Source organism: Bombyx mori, chromosome 4 (genome assembly GCF_030269925.1).
Source record: "Bombyx mori chromosome 4, ASM3026992v2".
Lineage (NCBI taxonomy): Eukaryota > Metazoa > Arthropoda > Insecta > Lepidoptera > Bombycidae > Bombyx > Bombyx mori.
The window spans coordinates 3,243,862-3,265,282 of record NC_085110.1 but is presented as its reverse complement, the minus strand read 5'-3'; the positions used below and the strand labels follow the sequence as shown (position 1 = coordinate 3,265,282).

The window sequence follows — 21,421 nt, the reverse complement described above, 5'->3', positions numbered from 1 at the left end:
ACGTCACGTAACGCCGTCTGACTGATTCGAAGCAACGGATTTATCGTTCGATCGCTTTGAAGTGGAGTCGCGACCTCGACGCAATCTGTAAATTGACTTTAAGTTTTTTGTTTTACTATAATAATGAATGGTATTTATATAATGAATGGAAACGGTAGTGCAAGGTAGAGGGGGAAGAGGTCAGCCAAAGCAGACATAGATGGAGTGTGTCAATGACGATATGAGAGAGAGGAGCGAGTGTTGAAATGACGGCTGATAGAAGAAAATTAAATTAAAAATTAGCTGTGCCGACCTCACCTAGTGGGATAAGGTGGATAAAAAGAGAGTTTTACTATAATGTAGTGTAGCCCACTGAGTTTCCCGCCGGATCTTCTCAGTGGGTCGCGTTTCCGATCCGGTGGTAGATTCTGCGAAGCACGGCTCTTGCTAGGGTTCGTGTTAGCAACGTCATCAGGTTTGAGCCCCGTGAGCTCACCTACAAACGTTAGGGTTACGCTGAAATAGCCTCTCAAGGCTCTCAGCTTAGGTAGGAAAAAAAAAAATGTAGTGTATAATGTGATATCGTATGCAATATTTGTTGCTCGGATTATCGCTTGTCAAGGTTAAGATTTTAGTTAAGTACCTGACACTGGAATTATGTAACATTTTTATTTCTAATTATCTGACCCGGCAGACTTCGTAGTGCCTCAATCGATAAATAAAAGACCTAAACTTTTGTACAAAATAAACATAAAACAAACAAAAGGAATCCGTCCGACGGCGGACACATCAAAGCAAAAATAAAATTGTTATTTTTGTTTAATTCCGAGCATTTTCATATTTATCTACCTTTTAAATCTTCTCTGGATTTCCACATACAATTCAAGACCAAAATTAGCCAAATCGGTCCAGCCGTTCTCGAGTTTTAGCGAGACTAACGAACAGCAATTCATTTTTATATATAATATAAATAGTGTCTACTTTAAAGAGTTTTTTTTTTAAATTACGAATTCTACAATCCATGAGAAAACGTACGAAGAGAAGTTTGAAGTTTTTTTTTTTTTTGATCGGGTATTTATCACAGAATATGTAGAAAAACAATGCAGGTGTCGGATTACCATCGTTGTACGAAACGCGCCGAACAGGGACGAGGACATTAATTTAATTATCTAATTCTCTTGGGCTGTCTAATATTGTATAGGAGGAGAAAGACGGGGCGCGCGAGTTCGTCTGTCATTTTTTCGCGTGAGAAAAAAAATCTCATATCTGATTTTCGTGTTGGCAGCCCCGGAGGGATTGGGTTGCGAGACGCAAAAAAATATATATACAATAAAAATCTGGATTCGTGAAGTTACTTCGCTATAGGAATATAATATTTCGATGAAATTTAAGCCTTGGTTCGGAAAGAGCTTATCACAAAAACCGGTAAGCATCAAAAACGTCTGAGATTCAGTTTCGGAAAAAGAATAAAGTAAATGAGACTAAACTTGATTAAATGTTCCTGGGTTTGTTCATTTTAGAAATATCCTAATGAAATCACATTGAGATTTTTAATTGTGGTCCTTGGTGACCAACATTTGTTTCATGAGCGTCAATGCATTCTTAACATCGAGTATTAGCGACGAAGATCTGTTCTTAAGTCATTCTGTGTAACATAACACTATATTATACTTTTTTGAGCAGCATGCCATGTAACACAAAATAATTTAGCCAATGCGCGAGGTCACTGTCCTTTGTGTTTTTGGAGCCGCCTGTCGCTTTCACTCTATTGCGGTCCTACGTAGTACGTACTACGTAATAGAAGCTAGGATAGGAATAACTATTTCTATCTTACTTAAGAATCGTATTAACACGATTTTATTCGCTCGGTATTGATGTATGTTTGTTTGTAACGGAGTCTTTGAAGATCATTTTCAAAGACTTCTAGAAGATTCCGGTTAACTTGAAAATTTGCTCAAACATCAATATCTAGTGACAATATATTAATTATATAATTTTGCTCTAATATTCTGACCGGTATCGACATGATTTAAAAAAGTACTAGAGGTCCCGTAGTAGTCGAAATTCGACTATAATTAATTGGAATTGTAAGTTTGTACACTATTATGATTGTATTTTATACTTCTATAATCACAAATTTCGCCAAGACTACACTATAAAAAATATTAACAAAGACAAACAATATTTAAATCTATTCTCAATTTGACAACAGACGTCATGAACAAAAGTTTGACAAGAAATAGTATGCATGCATGTGTGCGTCAAATACATGGTATGTAGTGTGTGTAATGTTTTCTTAATTGATTTAATGTATCTTTTATGCATTATTTAAAAAAAATCTTAGCATTGTCTGCACTTCTTCTCTATACTCTCTATAAGTGTGAGAAATTTCATACTCCTCCGTCCGGGCAATTTTCGTAAAAAGGGATACAAAGTTTTTGCTTCACGTATTAATTAATATATATATATATAGATGTTAGTTCGCACGTTTTTAAACTACCTACATAATATTTTATTTTAATACTTCATCGACATTCCGATAAAAAATCAGACTCCACAAACACCTATATCTGAAACAATAAATCAGTTGAGACTATGCTTTTCCATTTACAACTATTTCTGGTTTATTATTTAAGTGACAGAAGCGTAGAACAGTTTATAAATATCGAATAATTCCTTTGAGTTCAGTACTTTTCAGTATTCAAACTGTAAGAGCCACTGAAATCGAAGCTATTCCGAGAACTCTGAAGTCTTTAATTAAACTCAGAGCACGTATAGCTCCTTGATTCAGTTCCCCGGGGGGGTAAAGACACCTCCCCTTCTGACCCACCACTCTGCCTTATGGACCGCTTAGATTTCCCCCCTCGCGTTATGTGGACAGAATACTTTCAGGTCTGGAATCTTGTACGAAGGATTCGAATGTTAGTTCTATTATTGTTTATTTTTGTTCTACGATCAAAGTTCTGGAGTTATTTTTGGCTTGGATTCGTTTGCGTGATACAGTTATAGAAAAAAAATTGCCGCAGATTTTTATTAAAATGTTCATGAAATATTTTAATATGATAAATGTTTGAGTCCACTGATAGCTTTGTAGAGCTTTTATGTTAGTTAGCTCATTGGCGATAAAACAACTTTTGTTTTTCGACAACATAACATGAATACAGCCAGTTATTGTTGCAAATTAGATAGTATTGTATATGTCTGGTCTGTATTTTGTGATAGCTTCAATTAAACTTGATTCAGTATGAAGGATTTTTAATTCTCTCGGATAACACTTGTGTTGCCATACGGCTAATGTGTTGCCACACTAGAAATAATTATTTGCCCAAAAAATTGCATAAAGTAAAAGACAATAACTTAAAAAAAATACTAACCAAATAATATTACGTTTGTTTGCTCAAGAATAACGCGGAATATCCGCACTCATTTGCATGCCAGTTTAATTTCAGCTCGGAATTGCGCAAAACGTTCCCAATTACGCGGAGCAAGCCTTTTTAAAGTTCCTACCGAGATGTCTTTGCTATTCTTAAGGGTAAAAAACGTTTTAAAAAGTAATCAAAGAAGCTGTGAACAGAAAGTTAAGGACGCTCCGTCGGATCGTGCCAATTATGAAGTGTTTTATATCTTTTAATTTCGTTCTTTGCAATCTTTTCGACGATGAGAATCTTCGGGAAAGAATCCTCGGTGTTCCAAAATTCGTTTTTAATTCAATCTTTTCTCGACTGTCTATAAAGGAGGTAAGGCATTTTGAGTGTTTATGCGAGTATTGTAAATATGACCTTTTAAATTTTAAATGCGTGTTTTTTTTTTTTGTTTTTCTCTTAGATGGATGGAGAGCCCATAAACATCTACAACGTAAATGCACCACCCACCTTGAGATATAAGTTCTAAGATCTCAGTATAGTTACAACGGCTGCCCCACCCTTCAAACCGAAACGCATTACTGCTTCACGGCAGAAATAGGCAGGGCGGTGGTACCTACCCGCGCGGACTCTCAAGAGGTCCTACCACCAGTAAAAATTGATGTTATTTTTTTGCAAGATTTACTACTTTTATAACGTCAAAGGGTAGCATCTAAGACTTCGATTAACTCTGTCCTTTTGTAAGCTTAATTCAAAATATATTCATGAAACGTGAAGTAAGTTATTATCTTTTTAGATTGCGATGAACTTTGATATAATATGTAGTTTATGTTTAAATCAATTTGAATAAATAGATTGTTTGACAAAACAGAAACATAAATACCGGGATACATTTTTAATATCAATTACACTTCGGATCAAACATTTTAATTGCCTCTTTGATGCGAAGTAATTTCGCAAATGCCTTTTGAATTCTTCAACGCAGACCGCCATTGTGGTTTTAAAAAAAAGAACAAGACAACAAAAAAAGCGGGAAACGAAGCCCGCAGTGTAATTATTCCGAAAGCTAATGTGCCACTTGTTTATTCCCTGACTAATTAAGAGAAGGTAGAGTTTTAAAAAAAAAACACTTAACAATGAGCAAATCAAATATTCAGGAGACGCAACGGGAGACTTCCGTCCTAATATCTTTTTTTTTTCTTAATCACGGCCTTAAGGATGGCAGGTTAGAGAAAATTGACAGTTATTAAGGGACCAAGTTCCTGAGTATAAAAATAATATAAAATACTAGTTATAATTACTATTCAGTCGTAACACTCTTGTCTCTTTGACTTGATTTGAATCGATTCAAAAGGAATTAGGTTTCCAGTAACATTTATTCAGTCACTTAAAAAGTATACCTAAATTAAATCTAAACAAAAAAAAAAAAACATTTATTGGTGAGATGAGTGGACGAGCTCACAGCCCACCTGATGTTAAGTGGTTACTGGAGTCCATAGACCCATCCATCTTGAGATTTAAGTTCTAAGATCTCAGTATAGTTACATCGGCTGCCCCAACCTTCAAACCGAAACGCATCACTGCTTCACAGCAGAAATAGGCAGGGCGGTGGTACCCGTGCGGACTCACAAGAGGTCCTACCACCAGTAATTACGCAAATTATAATTTATAATATAAATAGATAAAGACGAAACGGCTGACTATCTTTCTTGTTTTTGTCATTAACGAGCATTAGGGTAATCATTAAAAATGTTATGGAAAAGAAACTTTTCTCCCTCGTTTACAAGACGAAATTATTGTATTGTAATGGGTAGTTAATGCGTGTAAAAAAATTCATTTCCAAGTTAATCGGACGTCTTTCAGATTTCATTGTATACGCATACCGAGCTCATGAAAGCGTGTTAAAACGTTATTTTGATGAAAATATACTCGTTTTGAATCGCAGAATAATCTATACTAATATAATAATATAATAATTGTATTATATTATTAAAGCTTTCCTTCGTTAAGAACGGTTAGCTGGTAGAAAACTCAATTGTTGAGTTAAGCTCGCCATTTTTTATATCTTACGCAATTACTGTAATATTAACTGTGTGTACAATAACGAATAAAGATAAGATAATAATAATAATAATAAAGAGAAAAGCGTTTGTTTGTTTGTATTGAATAGGCTCAGAAACTACTGAACCGATTTGAAAAATTATTTCACTGCTTAGAAGCTACACTATTCCCTTACTACAACTCCAATAATGTAATCCAAGGTGTAAAAAAATTACCTAAAATATTCTTTACATCGCGTGCCCTGCGAAAAATATTAACGATTATAGTTACGTCGCAACAAGTGTTCTTTTATTTAAGAAAATAAAACAACGACAAATATCGTTGAAATTTTTGTTAAAAACCCGAGCGGAGCCGGAGCGGGCCGCTAGTGTTCTATAAAATTGAAATTAAACCGGAGTATAACAGTAAAACCTATTTCACTAGAGCTAAATTACAATAAACAATATAAAGATTATCTATATATTAATACGTGAAGCAAAAACTTTGTATACGAAAATTGCGCAGATGGAGGAGTATTAAATTTTCCACACTTATAGAGAATATAGAGAAGAAGTGCACAATGATAATATTTTTTTAAAATAATGCATAAAAGGTTACATTAAATCAATAAAGAAAACATTACACACACTACATACCATGTATTTGACGCACACACGCATGCATACTATTTATTGTCAAACTTTTGTTCTTCAAACTTTTGTGGTCAAATTGAAAATAGATTAAATATTGTTTGTCTTTATTAATATTTTTTTATAGTGTAGCTTTGGCGAAATTTGTGATTATGGAAATATAAAATACAATCATAATAGTGTACAAACTTACGATTCCAATTAATTATAGTCGAATTTCGACTATAACTAGAGGTCCCTAGTTATACTAAATCGCGAAAAGCGTATTCTCGACTATTGATCTAAGCATATACGCGCACTAGTTAACATCGAATCGTATTAAAGCCGCCATTAATTATTCTCAGTCGAACTAACGCTAACTACATAGTCTCTAAACGAGCTTACTGCCAGGTACAAGTTCGGGGATCCTGAACTTCCGTCAATTAGCGTCGAATTAAACCGGCACGGGTGAGGTGACAAATCGGGCCCACAGTCCTCAGTGCAGACGTTGACTAATCGCCGACCATTTAATTTAGGCGGAGTAATTATAAATAAAATTTCGACTATAAATTCAGTTGGGGTACATAAATCAAGAACTTGGGACACTGATTAAAACGCCGTTCTGACAACTATTCGCTAAGTTGATATCGTTAATAATTTACAAGTTGAGGGTTTCGTATTAGGGGCGATCAGGTGTGATGCGTTTACTGTATCTATGTTGTGTTAAATGTTATGCTTAAGCGTTGTTTGGTGATGTTTTGGGTGTATGTTTACTGACGGAATTGGTAAGATTATCTTTGAAATAGCTTAAATAAAAATCAACGCTGTTTTTTGTAATTTTCTGCACTGCATGTCTTTACCTAAATGGAAAAAAATATAGAACTCAAATAATTATAATTGTATGTGCTCTTTAGCGTTTGAATCGTTTGGTTGAAATAACGAGAACATTCTATGCATTCGAAAAGAATAGAAAATTTATTCATAGACTGCATTTATCTTTAAACCCTGCAGCAAGAAACATGTGCTCAATAACTAACCCAACCCTTCGTCTTTCGTTCTTTTCTTGCGAACTATATTTTTGTATATATATCTCGCTCGCACACACTGTCAAAGCAATGAAACGGCGAATCTATGCGTCTGAATCACAGAGCGTGCCCCCACCCTTGTCTTAAATGAACTGGGGGATAGTAGGTAGTAGATATCGCTATAGGTATGGCTTGAAACGAAGATGGAAGTCGAGGGTAACTTCAATATGCTGCTCCGCTTAGAATAGATAGGAAAAGGATTGGTTAATTCGATTTTTGGAATATTTTCACATATTCAAGTTGAAAAGGTTAAAATATACTTTTTGGGAGAGTCTTCTATAGTTTAATATTCCCCATACACAGGAAATTTGGTATACTGTAATCCTGCATGGGTAGATAGATACTGCCATCATACCTATTTCTACTAGTTTCAAGGAATAGTCACATCTCAAGTGGCATTTACCCATCATATACGTTACTAGATACCAGATACTAAGGAGTTCCGTAACTATTTTACACCAGACAGATCGCAAGGTTGGCCAACCAATCTATTCAAAAAACTAGGCTAGATGAATCTATGAATGTCTTGACGAAAAATCGAAACAAGAAATGTTATCTAAACGCGTCTAATAAAGAGTTAGAATAATACAACCCCCAAAATAAATTCAGTTGGGTGTGTTTAAGTTCACATCAGAAGGACAATAGTCAAACCACAAAGTAAATACAAAACACAGTCTTGTTGTACGCTAGAGATAGTCAAATGCAACTATATACAATTTTCTATTCAATCCAAACCCTTGCCTTTGTCGAGCACGTATAAGAAAATCATGAGACCATTTGAGGGGCACGGTACCGACGAATCTTATCCGTCGACTAACTGTGGCCAGACGTACACCGCATCATCTTATATTCATTGAACGGATTTAACACACAGACCGTTAGTTCGAGCAACGCTGATATAAAATTTCTATTATACATAAACTATTTTACCAGTTATGCGTGTGTTAGTACGAACGTTGTGACTTACTTTATCTTTCATATATTATCCAAGACGAACACGATCGGAACAATATTGAAGTTTATGTTATTAAATTTTTGGCTTGAAACTTCGGTTGAGTGCTATATATAATATTTGGTGGGATAACTATTCACTGCATTATAGTATCATGAAAACTAAATTGTATTTGTATAATTTTATTCTGCAAACATTGTGGAGAATATATGACAAAAATAAAGTACCCGCTAAGCAAGGCTTGAAAGTTAAACTTGTAATTTTAAAAGAATGGAACATGAATAATTATGCTTTACAACATAGCCCTTATTGCGTTGACCAGTGAAGAAGATCACAGCCGACCTTACGTAATGCGGTGAGCTGAGTCAGTAAAAAAGACAACGTGAATGCCGACACTCGCTTTAAGGTCGAAATCTCAATTGCTTTGTATAACATAGCAGCAAGAATAGGCAGCATTTAGTATTTATTCTTTCAAGCTTACAACATGCCATATTATCTGTAGCATATGTCAGATGTAATAAATAATAACTCGGAATGTGTGCTATGGACAGAGACAAAAGACAGAGATAGAAAACAGAGACTGAAATACATACTTATATACGTTTAAATATATAGATAAAACACACCTAGACCAAGACCAACTAAGCTGTTCATCAAACAATGTTTGTCCACTGTGATTTCGGCGAAACAGTCAGGAGCGCTTGATTTTTATCGTCGGTGTGTAGCCGAGTAACCCAATCGTCAGTATAATGTAACCGCGAACGTCTCACCCGTTTCCTCCCGGCTTAACCGATAATAAAACACCCAACTCATTTCAACGGGGCACTGAAAGTTTCCATAATATCATAATCATATTTGATACGTGATCTTGTACTGGTGGAAGAGCAAATTCTGTACCCGCAACAGTAAGGTCACTATTCTGCCTATTTTAATTATATGTTTCTGCAAGAAACTTGACCTTAATGTTAGACACATTGGTTAAAAACCCCTTAATCCAATGCCTGATCATAAGGAACGTAAGAGTTTTGTTTAACCAAGCTATGTTATGGTAGGTATGCTAATTTTCCAATAAGACAGCAATATACGGTAATTTACCTAACAAGACAAAAAAATAAACCCATTCAAAAATTTCGTATCGCTATTATTTTAACCGTGGAAACAGCAGCGAGCCCGTCTTAGCTGTTAATGTACATTAATTATTGCGATGTGGGGGGGCGACGTTTACAATGTTACCGTTTTGAATTATGCCTCTTAATGGGTTTACAATGGAAGTTTCGGTTGAACTTGTCATTGTAGATTTATCTTGTTGATTTGTGTGAAGGTTTTAATTAAAAAAGCCGCAGATACGTCTAATACAGAAACAGTTTTATGTGTCCTTATTAAGTTCGCATGAGAAAAATAAGTCTCGGTCTGGTGTTAGGTAAACAGAATCCTTTGACGCTATTTCGATTGCCTTGAAACATGACGTCAAAATTTCGGTTGATATAATAGTTATCTTTACTCTTGAAAGCAGAATGCTTGATTAATTCGAGACAAAAATAAGTTTTTTTTTATTGTTTAGTTGGGTGGACGAGCTTACAGCCGACCTGGTGTTAAGTGGTTACTGGAGCCCATAGACATCTACAACGTAAATGCGCCACCCTCCTTGAGATATAAGTTCTAAGGTCTCAAGTATAGTTACAACGGCTGCCCCACCCTTCAAACCGAAATGCATTACTGCTTCACGGCAGAAACAAGCAGGGCGGTGGTACCTACCCGCGCGGACTCACAAGAGGTCCTACCACCAGTAACGATTACCACCAGTAAAGTAAAACGATTGTGGTAGCTAGTACGATTCGCAACTCCCCACTAATATTTTTAGTTTGTGTGTCAAACGGGTTAGAGCTCATTTAGTTTTAAGAGATATATATTCCTGTCTGTAAACGGATCGATAGGCAGTTGACCGTTTAACCGAGTCAAGAATAAAGACGGTATGTTGGCTTTCATTTTAAAAACGCCCATATCAAATTCAATGGCGAAGTTGCTGCGACATACGTGTGACGCATGACTTCAATGAAGAATTTAGTATAAATATTTGCTTATTTAGGAAATTTTATCCTAAAAGAAAACGGCCAGAAATATCCAAATATGTCACTCACACATTAAGCATTTGAAAGAAAAATCCGGAAAAATGGAATTCGCGCAAAATTGAAAACCTTTTCATTTGTTTTAGGTATGTTAAAAGGTCGCAAATTTATCTCGTTTATCATTAAAGCCCTAACATGGATGTATAGATTGTCAAGCACTCACCGGTGTGTATGTATGTGTGTTTCTTCATATCAGATTTCTGGTGGAATCTCTTTCCGCAGTACTGACAAGGGTATGGCCTGGTGTCGGAATGAATTAACAGGTGAGTGGAGAGAGTGCTCGATCTCTTGAAGGTTTTCCCGCATTGTTTGCACTCGAAGAGTTTCGCCACGCTGTGAAGTGCCCTGTCAGGGATATCGTTGTGAGTACGTGATTAATAATTCTAAATCAGCGATTCCCAATGTGGTCCACATCAACCAATGTCTACGAGAAATAAAAATGGCTTTGGTGATTTACGTTTCTACCTGCTTCTGCCGTGAAGCAGTAATGCGTTTCAGTTTGGCAAGCGTCAAGGTAGGTGCAGGCGTTTACGTTGTAGATGTCTATGAGCTCCGGTGACGACTTAACATCAGGTGGGCCGTGAGCTCGTCTACCCACCTAAGAAAAACAAAATAAAAAATACGTGAGTCGATCTCATTTGAAGGGGGCTTTTCAGCGTGGGTATGGTAACGGTAACAGAAAACAATATTAATTCGGGGATTAATGTTGAATTAATAAGCAATGTATTAATGTTCGCGCAGTTTTGATAGACAGGAATAGTAATACACACCTGTGTTGACTCAAGCTGATTTCATGGCCGAATGTCTTACTGCATTGTTCGCAAGCAAAGGGTCTTTTGCCGTTATGAGATCTTCTCGCGTGAACTTCCAGGCCATGGGGTGTACTGAACATCTTCTCGCACTTAACACATGAATACACATCTCCGATCGGCAATGGCCTGGTCAGAGGTCCTGGAGCTCCAAGCACTGCCGCTCGAAGCCTCAACAATTCCGGCCCTGCAGCTTGTACGGCATGAAGATATAGGTTACTGTAGCCTCCCCATCCGTGGAGACCAAGGCCGCCAGCGTCTCTCAAGAACTCAGCAAAAGGTAAAGGTGGATATAAAAATGGTCTTTGAGGTTGAACTCTTGGGGCATCTGGTCTCAACAATGCGCTGACCGAGAATGCTTCTGATCGTTTTGGTGGAGGTGATGAGTCGGGCTGTCTCCGTGGTGATGAAGGTGGAGAATCCACTTCAAGTTCAGGTGAACTGGATCGAACTGATCTTGGCGATTGAGGAGATGGAGCCCAGCATGGACTGCCGCATCGTGAAGCTGGTGATGTGCCTTCAGCTCTAGTCTCATTGTTGTGTAGTTCTTCTTCATCCTCGTCCGTTCTATCGCCGACTAGCCGATTGATGCCAAACTTGATTTTTTCTGCAAAGACCAAAACTCACATTCATATTCAGGTTGAGATTCAACAAATGTTTTTAATTATATTCGAACAATTCAAAAAAAGCCGCATTGTGACTTCGATCAAATAAGACAATGTTTACAAAATTCACTGTGCAGTCTAACTTATTACCACAATAGACCTCGCAATTGTGCGAGCACAATAGCGAACTGGCCCCCAAGCGCAGTGAAACAGCGCAGGTGCCACACTTGTCGCTCTCGATGAAATGGGCCGTATCATGTCGCAGCAGCAAATTGACTCTCATCTGTTCTCAACCCTCGCCCGGCCCCCGTAATTAACACATCGGGTCGTTGCGACCCCAGTTCTTTTTTACAATTCACTAATCCGCGGGCGCGAAAGGTCTCAACAGATAACAATAGTTTGTTGTTTGGTTAATATTTAGCGCTTCGCTGCCTGATGTACATATTTATACGTTTTAAATTTACACAATAATAATATGAAAATTAATTTTTAATAATTTATTGTTATTGGAAGAATTTGCAAACGAATATACCAATAGTTTTGAACTACAGTGGTTCGTCTTGAAGTTTCTAGAAATATTCCTTTGAGGTGATGATTATTATGTATTGCCTGTATAGATCAGTCTGACCATGTGAGTTTGTCCAATATTTTAGGTCTTAATCGAATATAAATCGAAAGAATTACGATTTACGATTATATTGTTTGAGAGGCAGTCAAATAATTAAAAATCATCGGAGAACCATCGGCGTGGACTCACGCTGTCTAAAAACAAACATCGATCTCTAGACGAGACAAGTTACACTAATGAAGAGGGACCCCCTACATCTGAAACGCAGCAGCTGTCGGCATTTGGAGCGGAACCAATCGGCAGGATTCGGCAAAACTCGGCAATGACTCTTCGCCCCTTTCACGACCGGGACTCTTCAACAATGGGCAGCGTTTAAGGGTTGGCATTGTACACTTGTTTGTTTGTCCCCCTACGCGACACGGTTTTATTGCCCCATAGCATTTATTACATATTAATGGTTATTTAGATTCATTGTTCCGTTACTACAGTATGCTCGAATTTATGGTCTTGCAAAATATTGAATGTGTGACCCCCACGAAGTGAATGAAGGAATCGTAATTATAGATCCCGTTTCATTGTGTTAGCTTATTGGATAATTCAAGGCTTGATTTGCGTTTTGATCATGTCATATTGCAACCTACTTATTTTGTTTTAATTTAGAACATAGAATCGGTATTTGGAAATATGATATGACATTCCCTGGTGGTAGGACCTCTTGGGAGTCCGCACGGGTAGGTACCACCACCCCGCCTATTTCCGCCGTGAAGCAGTAATGCGTTTCGGTTCGAAGGGTGGGGTAGCCGTTGTAACTATAGTGAGACCTTAGAACTTATATCTCGAGGTGGGTGGCGCATTTACGTTGTAGATGTCTATGGGCTCCAGTAACCACTTAACATCAGGTGGGCTCTGAGCTTGTCCATCCATATAAGCAATACAAAAAAAAAATCCCTCGTTTCATTTTACTTCTGACCTATTTTGATTACCATCTACTGATTCGTTATCCGTGCTAAGCATATGTTTTAACAAATCCAATCAAAATGTAATACTATTTGCATGTTTATAATGATTTTCACTTATTTTCACAGTGTCTATTCTATTAAGCAAGCAAATTAATTAAATTTCAAAACGAAAATAATTGGATTACATGTCTCTGTCTGCGTTTTTTATGCAAACAGCACATTACCGTCATTACGAGGCGGCTACTTGTGCGCTTAATGCAATTTTAATTATAAAAGGTGCGCCGCAAAGCGAAGTGTAGGTACTAGTGCATTCAGATTGATATTTAGATAGCTTTTAACAAATTAAAAATAAGCTTTTCCGTGTTTCGAATTTCCACGTAAGTTTGGTAGGAGGGATTTTTTTTTACTGTTGTGCTGTATTTATTTATAGCATGTTTTTTATAAGGATTTTTTTCATGGCTACCCGTGTCTACTTCCTCGCGATCGTTTCGCGTGCCGAAATAAGTCTGCGGGTATCAACCTGCGCGAGCTGACATCTATTATCTATATATATATAAATGAATTACTGTTCGTTAGTCTCGCTAAAACTCGAGAACGGCTGGACCGATTTGGCTAATTTTGGTCTTGAATTATTTGTAGAAGTCCAGAGAAGGTTTAAAAGGTAGATAAATATCAAAATTCCTTTCGTTTGTTTTGAGTTTATTTTATACAATAGTTTAGGTCTTTTATTTATCGATTGAGGCACTACGAAGTCTGCCGGGTCAGCTAGTAACAAATAAATATTAGTCGATGTCTGCACCTTTATGACTTGTAATTACTCATTCAAGTAATGTAATCATTCATTAATGTTCAAGAAATTATTCGATTTCTATAATTGAGTGACTCAAAAGTTTCCTTCAGTTTTTGCAAGTCGCAAACATGACTCAACAACTATTGCAGGATCCACAGGATAAGATATCGTGAACGTCAATTGAGTCGACTATTATCAAAGGCGGCAATCTGACTTTTGGACAATGATTGGTAAATCAGAAAAACGAATTATTGACTTTGTATTCCATCGGCAGTCACAAAACTCTTCGGAACGACATCTTAGATAAATAACAGGTTAACTATTAACCTTTATTTAATGCAGGTTTTGAACCGTATTCTTTGAAGGAGACGATTATATTCAAATCAATCTGTATTGACATATCAATAAAAAATTTTTGTCCAAATGCACAGATTGCCACCTTTGATAATAGACGACTCAATTATCTCAAAGCATGTTTGTTATGAAACATAATCTATACTTTTAAATTGGAAATTTGACGGTAGTCAACATAATATTCAAATTACGACAAACAAAAACATCGACATTCATATTCGTTTAACAGATCGTTATTATTGATAATGAATAGATAATAATGTATTGATAGGCGAAATTTCAATCATAAATAATAAATGCGTGAGTTACTGAATTTAATCTACGTCATATTCATTCAAGAATGGAAAACGTGTTTTTTTTTAAATACATTGTTTCATGGGACAGACGGGACAGACAGTCTCAGCTGAAATAAAGAGACCATCGACATCCATAGAGATAGTACTTTAGTCGATGGCTAAGCGTGTTGTCGGCTGGGTAGACAAAATTGTAACAGTGGTTGGTAAAGATTGGCTTAAAAAGGATAGGCCGCCAAGGATAGAAATAAGTGGTGTACCTGAGCAAGCTTTTACCCGAAGAGGGTCCGTACAGAAATAATGAAAATAATAATCAATAAGAAATTAATATAAGAAACTAACTTTTAATCAATTAATGTATGTTCAAATTATGCTTCTTTATTGCATGTTAATTTCTAATTATGTTGTTAATTAAGCTATGTCTATTTATTTGTACAAGAAAATTATGTAATTTAATTGCTAATTTTTTTAATTTTTTTATTGCTTTTTTTTTTTTAAGGCCAAATGTGTAGACGAGCTCACAGTCCACCTGGTGTTAAGTGGTTACTGTAACCCATAGACATCTACAACGTAAATGCGCCACACACCTTGAGATATAAGTTCTAAGGTCTCAGTATAGTTACAACGGCTGCCCCACCCTTCAAACTATGGAATAAAGAAAGCTTTATTATTATTATTAATAATGTTGCATTATTGAAACACGGAAAGATGTGCCGCTGCCACACTAGATATAAGTTTGAAGCTTCAATTAATCGGCGTTATTGAAAAAAGAACTCGAACGTTCGCATTCCGAATTTACATGAAAGTATATTAAATGAATATAGACAAATTTTGCAAAGTCACGTACGTATTATAATTAATCAAGATTTATATTGTAATAGACTCGGTACTTATACGGGACGCATGACGGATCTAACAAAAATTTAATAAAGCCAGGACGAATGTTGGAGCTTCGAGCTTGGATGGGAGGGCTGTCTGCAGTGGCGAATGAAAAGAATGAATTACGACTGATTTCATTTTCGGGCTATTGCATTTCGAATAGTTATTAAAATAGTATTTTCTTCAATTCCCATGATTCGTAGAAGTAATTAAAACTATTTTTACGACTTAATCTCGTATCGAATATTTTGCAGTCGTGCGTAACCACGAATAATGTAAAGTACACGAGCATACGACCCACCTGATGGTGAGTGGTTACCGTCGCCCATGGACTTCAGCAATACCAGGGGTAGAGCCAAGCCGCTACCTACCGTTAAGTAATCTCCACAAGCCTCGTTTGAAAAAGGAAATGTCAGAGCGCTCGGGAAACCCCGTGGAGGGGAGCTTATCTAAAGCCTGATGGTACGTAGTAAAAAAGATCTCTGGAAACGCACTATGGATGAACGCAGTGGCTCCAGGTAGTATGGATGAACTCTACTCCGGTGGCGGGCGGTGCGATGATAAAAACGAGATGATGGAATCATCTCAAACAATTACTTGGAAATAATATAATGACAATAAAAAATGCGAGAGTAAACCTTAAAAGAAGTTTTAATTACGGTAATTTTTTATTTATTTATTGAGTATCTTCTAATACCGTATGTGTAGATTATATATACTACAGCGTGTTTTTAGCGGGAATAGTCATGCATTTTGATATAACGGGTAACAGATGCTATACAAAACAATTAAAGCTTCGTCCACATGTTTTTTTTCCTACCTAATCGTTGGTAGCGTATTTTTTCCTACCTAAGCTGGTAGCCTTGAGAGGCTATGCCATCGTAACCGAGCGAGTAGGTGGTGGTCTAAGGAGTTATTCCAACTACACGCGGACTGGTACTTGAGCTCATGGGTTCAACCTGAGCGAATTGCTAACCAAGAGCAGTGCTTCGCTGATTCTACCACCAGATCGAAATCTCGACCCACTGAGAAGATCCGGCGAGAAATTGAGGGGGTTGTATCTATGGGACGACCACTGGAATTCCGTTTTAATGACTACGGATTCCGTAGTAATGTATGTAAAATTGAAAATCGAATTAAAATATTAGTAAGTGACTAATAAGCACGTAGCGGCAGATAAGATACCTAACGTAGGCCCGCATGGATTCGTCAGATAATCATTTAATGAATGTATAAATCAAATGTTATCATTCAGTTTTAATGTTTTATTTTTTTATCAATCTTATAACGCGTTAATCTGTTTATCGGCATAGATTAGTAGATTAGTGAATCTAGCGTTGTAAACGACGATTTATAATGTATTGAAAATTCTTCAATAAAGTTAACGGCCTTGACTTGGAACATTTTTACGTTTTTTTGTTTCTGAAAGTTCCGTATTTTTTTCTTTCAAATATTAGCTTCCGTTTATGCTCTTATCGAAATAAATAAATACATTGTTATTTTATAATAGCCTGCCAGCTGGGTGTATTCACGAAGAAAGTTTGTGTGTGTGTTTTTTAATTGTCGTTGATTGGAGGTAGACATACATACAAGTCGTCGTGGCCTTGATGATAAGACGTCCGGTGCATACGTGTTGAGCGATGCACCGGTGTTCGAATCTCAGGCGGGTACCAATTTTTCTAATGAAATACGTACTCAACAAATGTTCACGATTGACTTCCACGGTGAAGGAATAACTTCGTGTAATAAAAATCAACCCCGCAAAATTATAATTTGCGTAATTACTGGTGGTAGGACCTCTAGTGAGACCGCACGGTTAGGTACCACCACCCTGCCTATTTCAGCCATGAAGCAGTAATGCGTTTCGGTTTGAAGGGCGGGGCAGCCGTTGTAACTATACTTGAGACCTTAGAACTTAACTAGAGGTGGGTGGCGCAATTACGATGTAGATGTCTATGGGCTCCAGTAACCACTTAACACCAGGTGGGCTGTGATCTCGTCCATCCATCTAAGCAATAAAAAAATTAAAATAAAACGGACTACCAGATACTGAGTAGTCACCGAAGTCCTTACTCATCAATTGCAGAATAGACCTGGATCAGATTTAAGCCCCGCTTGAAAAAAGGTCTTCTCTGTTAATGTTAAGCTATAAGCGCATCGTGTTCTTTCATCGATATTATGTCACCTTCGAAGAAGAACGAGGAGAAAGAATCAATTTAATTGAATATGTTGAAAATCGTTTTCTTTTGCTCTTATTGCACATACAGGTACATATGTTTATAATAACACACTTTAGCATTAGTGAACTAATTCGTAATCGGAATCCATACTTAGAATATGGCGGACCAAAAGTTTTAAAAAATCTATATATTAATACGTGAAGCAAAAACTTTGTATCCCTTTTTACGAAAATTGCGCGGACGGAGGAGTATGAAATTTTCCACACTTATAGAGCATATAGAGAAGAAGTTCATAATGCTAATATTTTTTTAGAAAACAGTACACACACTACATACCATGTATTTGACGCACACACGCATGCATACTATTTATTGTCAATATTTTGTTCTTAACGTCTGTTGTCAAATTGAGAATAGATTAAATATTGTTTGTCTTTATTAATATTTTTTTATAGTGTAGCCTTGCCGAAATTTGTGATTATAGAAGTATAAAATACAATCGTAATAGTGTACAAACTTACAATGCCAATTAATTATAGTCGAATTTCGACTACTGCGGGACCTCTAGTATATATGAATATGTAAATGTTTGTAAAACATTGTAATCCTAATGGATTTATTTCCAATAATCCACAAAGCAAAGATTACATTAAATAAAGTATATGATCGAAGGTTAAGTCGTGTTTAGCGTAGGTACGTGATATTATACCAGCATATAATGACCTCGTATTACAAGATTTACATCTACACAAAAAGCTTATTTTATATTAGTTATTATTTGTTTAATAACCGGTATAAAATGGAATCCGGTGTCCATATATTTATGACGTGAGCAGGGTTCAATTTATATCTTTATACACGTTCAATAAAAGTGTTGATTTGATATCTGTGTATTGATTCCTTAATCTTTATGACTGTGTTTTTGAGAATATCCAATTTGTTAGATAATTGTTACGTGTTACCGAGTTTTATATAATTTAAACACGTGGAATAGTTTTTATTGGGCTTCAGAGATACAAAGCTTAAAAGTCCAAAGTTTGTTCTGCTACAGAAGCCGGAAATACATCTAAGAAAAGAATAAGCACAGTTTCATGAGCCATCCGTGAGGCACCATCGCCTTGCCTATTTTTACCGCGTAACAATCATGTGATTGAGGGTGGAACAGCCTACATATAATTCAATAGAGATGTAGACGTCACATTTCAAAGATGGCGGCGGTCACGATATGATGTCTATGGCTTCCAGTAACCAGCTTACACCCAGCGGGCTCTGGGTTTTTTCGTCCATATGCCCAAAAAAAAACGCATAGTAATACCGTTAGCAATTGGCGTGTTGGACACCAGTTAGCAAATATTACTCGTGCCTCGTTTGCGTTTTAGATTATTTAACCAGGTGCCGAACCGATGTCATTATCTGACCATACGTCACCATAAAACTGCCAACTAATAAAGATAGCGACACACCGAGCACCCGGAAACGAATCTCGCAGGTTTTATTTCTTGGTCTCTAATTGATGTGAAACATCTATAGCCGCACGTAAAACCGATTTCTGGCATGGCGACGCATGCCGTGGCGACGCGTCGCCATGCGCAATCGACTGTGCGATTCTCTCCCACTCGATCCGGCGTTAAGCCATCTCTCTCGCTACACTGAGCTCGGATACCTATAGTGTATACTCCGTAGTGTATACAGTGTTGTTTACTACAGTACACATAACCTGTGTGTTACTTGAAAACAAAATATTTTTTCGTAATATTTTATATTATCATTATGACATATTTAGTTCCTATCACAATCTGTTATTTTCTGCATATTAATTTTACAAAATAATGTCGATGTTTCACATCTGCCAGGCGTCCCGTGACGGCTCACATTTTTTTGATGGTAATTACATATATTAGACATTGTTCTTTTTATTTTGTCGTTTACGTCAATTAGTCACCATCGATTGACAAATATGTAATTAAAATGTCTAAAAATAATGTTTTAAATTAATTAACGTTAATATCATAAATTGGAATTTTATCGTTACGTCCAGTATCCCGCAGCCGCGTCACCAATCCGTCCGTTGTGGACCCGCCCTAATCCGACGCGTCACGTCCGCCTAACGTGGCATTATACATGTCAACGACGCTTGCATAATATTTGATAAATCAGGACTTAGGCGGCGTGATCACAAGAATGATAACTCAAGTATGGATTACGAGGCCACGCCCGTATTTGAGAATATCGGACTGAGATATTACGTGAAAACTCCAAAAATGACAGGCTTCTTCTACGATTCCTCTTTGATTTAATCTTGTTTTTTCTTTGTAGAACTGGGCAAAGACATCAATTGTAATTTGAAGTGATCGTCAACCTATGTACTTTTTAGTAGTTTTTTTTTTTCGCAAGCCTCAGTTTTGTATTTGATTTCTGATACAATTTAAATCGATATAACATTTTTCAACATGCTATACAATCTTTTGAAATAGCCCTAACCTTCAAAACATGCCCTTCTCAATTTGTTTAGCTCCCCAATCAGTTAAATCACCTTGGACGTTATCGCGCATTTTAAACTGTCAAATTTACTTATATATATTTGTTGATTTTGATAATAACATCAAAGATTTTCTGTATCGGCATTCTTAATAGTGATTTAGACAATGTCAGGTAACGATAAATATTTTCATAGAACTGTGACGTATGGCTCCGTAATCCTCAGTTACAAAAGATATTCGACTTTCGTAACATGAAATGAATGTATTTTATTACATTGGATTTCTTGAGACTTATGACGTTTCGTGACGTAAGCAGACCTGTTTCTAAATTGTTATGTAAAACTATTCTCCCAATACATTTTTCACGATCACGCTCATCATAAACTCAATATTTTTGAGTATTTTTCCAAATCCAATTCATTTTTACAATCACGATTAAAGGGATTTTCAATATCGCGTTACCTCGTATCGTTTCGGATTTTCCACAAAATACTCAAATTTCAAGCAAATCATGAATAATGATGTATTTATGGCGATGACTTATGTATGTGTATTTTCAAAAATAAAACTGTTCGATTTTCTTACATTTTCATAATCTTGTGTTTTCTAATAACTGACTCGGCTTATGATTGTCTCGTCCGAATTTCAATAAGTTTGTTGTGTAAATTTTAATTTTTTTGGAACATTTTTATAACTTTCTCATATTCTAATTTATACTTTTCAGACATTAAAGTCTAATTGGTTCGATCGTTCTAAAGAGATGCAATGACCTTCCAATGAAAAGTTTTTTTTTTTTTTTTACTTCCAATGTGTGGCTACCGCCTGTGGGTGTAAGTATGATAGGGTAATTGGCGTTTTCCCGATGATTCTTCTCATGAGCATGGACCGACCTATAAGGGTTGAGGCCGTGGCCCCCCGCTATCGCCGCTCTAGCCGCGCTGACATCAGATGGAAGACTGCGACCGAGATCGTTGTCTTCCATAAGTAATCTGGAAGCAACCTTGTCGGCGGTCCGCGGATCCCGGCGTCGCTGATCGTCGACGACCCGTCGGTTGGGCGTCCTCGGAGTGGCACAGGGAGCCTGGTTATAGTGTTGATCGCGGGAACCTCTCTAGTCTGCCCGGGTTGTGATTTCAGGCGGAAATCGGACACAGAGTGAGAGAGTGTAAAGTTTTGGTGAGTAGAGGTCTAAAAACATCCTAGAGTGCGCGATCTGATCCCAAACATCAGCAGATCGTCAGTACCCCGTACACATGCTCGCTCGCCCCCTAGGCGCGGAATCTTGGCAGAAGGAAGGAAGGTTGAGCCCCCTGTCTGAAAAATAGGGTAAA

At 36.9% G+C, this 21,421-nt stretch overlaps 1 protein-coding gene across 2 annotated transcripts in view; it reads right to left on the bottom strand.

The window, feature by feature from the left end:
• The window catches only part of LOC101737547 (zinc finger protein Gfi-1b), a 90,455-nt gene that overhangs the window by 27,057 nt on the left and 41,977 nt on the right, over positions 1-21,421 (bottom strand). Inside the window, exons 3-4 of one of the 2 annotated variants that reach the window (XM_004929287.5) lie at positions 10,944-11,589; positions 10,337-10,518 (exon numbers count right to left, since the gene is read on the bottom strand). In XM_004929287.5, coding sequence (XP_004929344.1) covers positions 10,337-10,518; positions 10,944-11,589 — 828 coding nt within the window. The remainder of the gene's footprint in view (positions 1-10,336; positions 10,519-10,943; positions 11,590-21,421) is intronic. The other variant, XM_012692995.4, reaches the window with a different exon arrangement.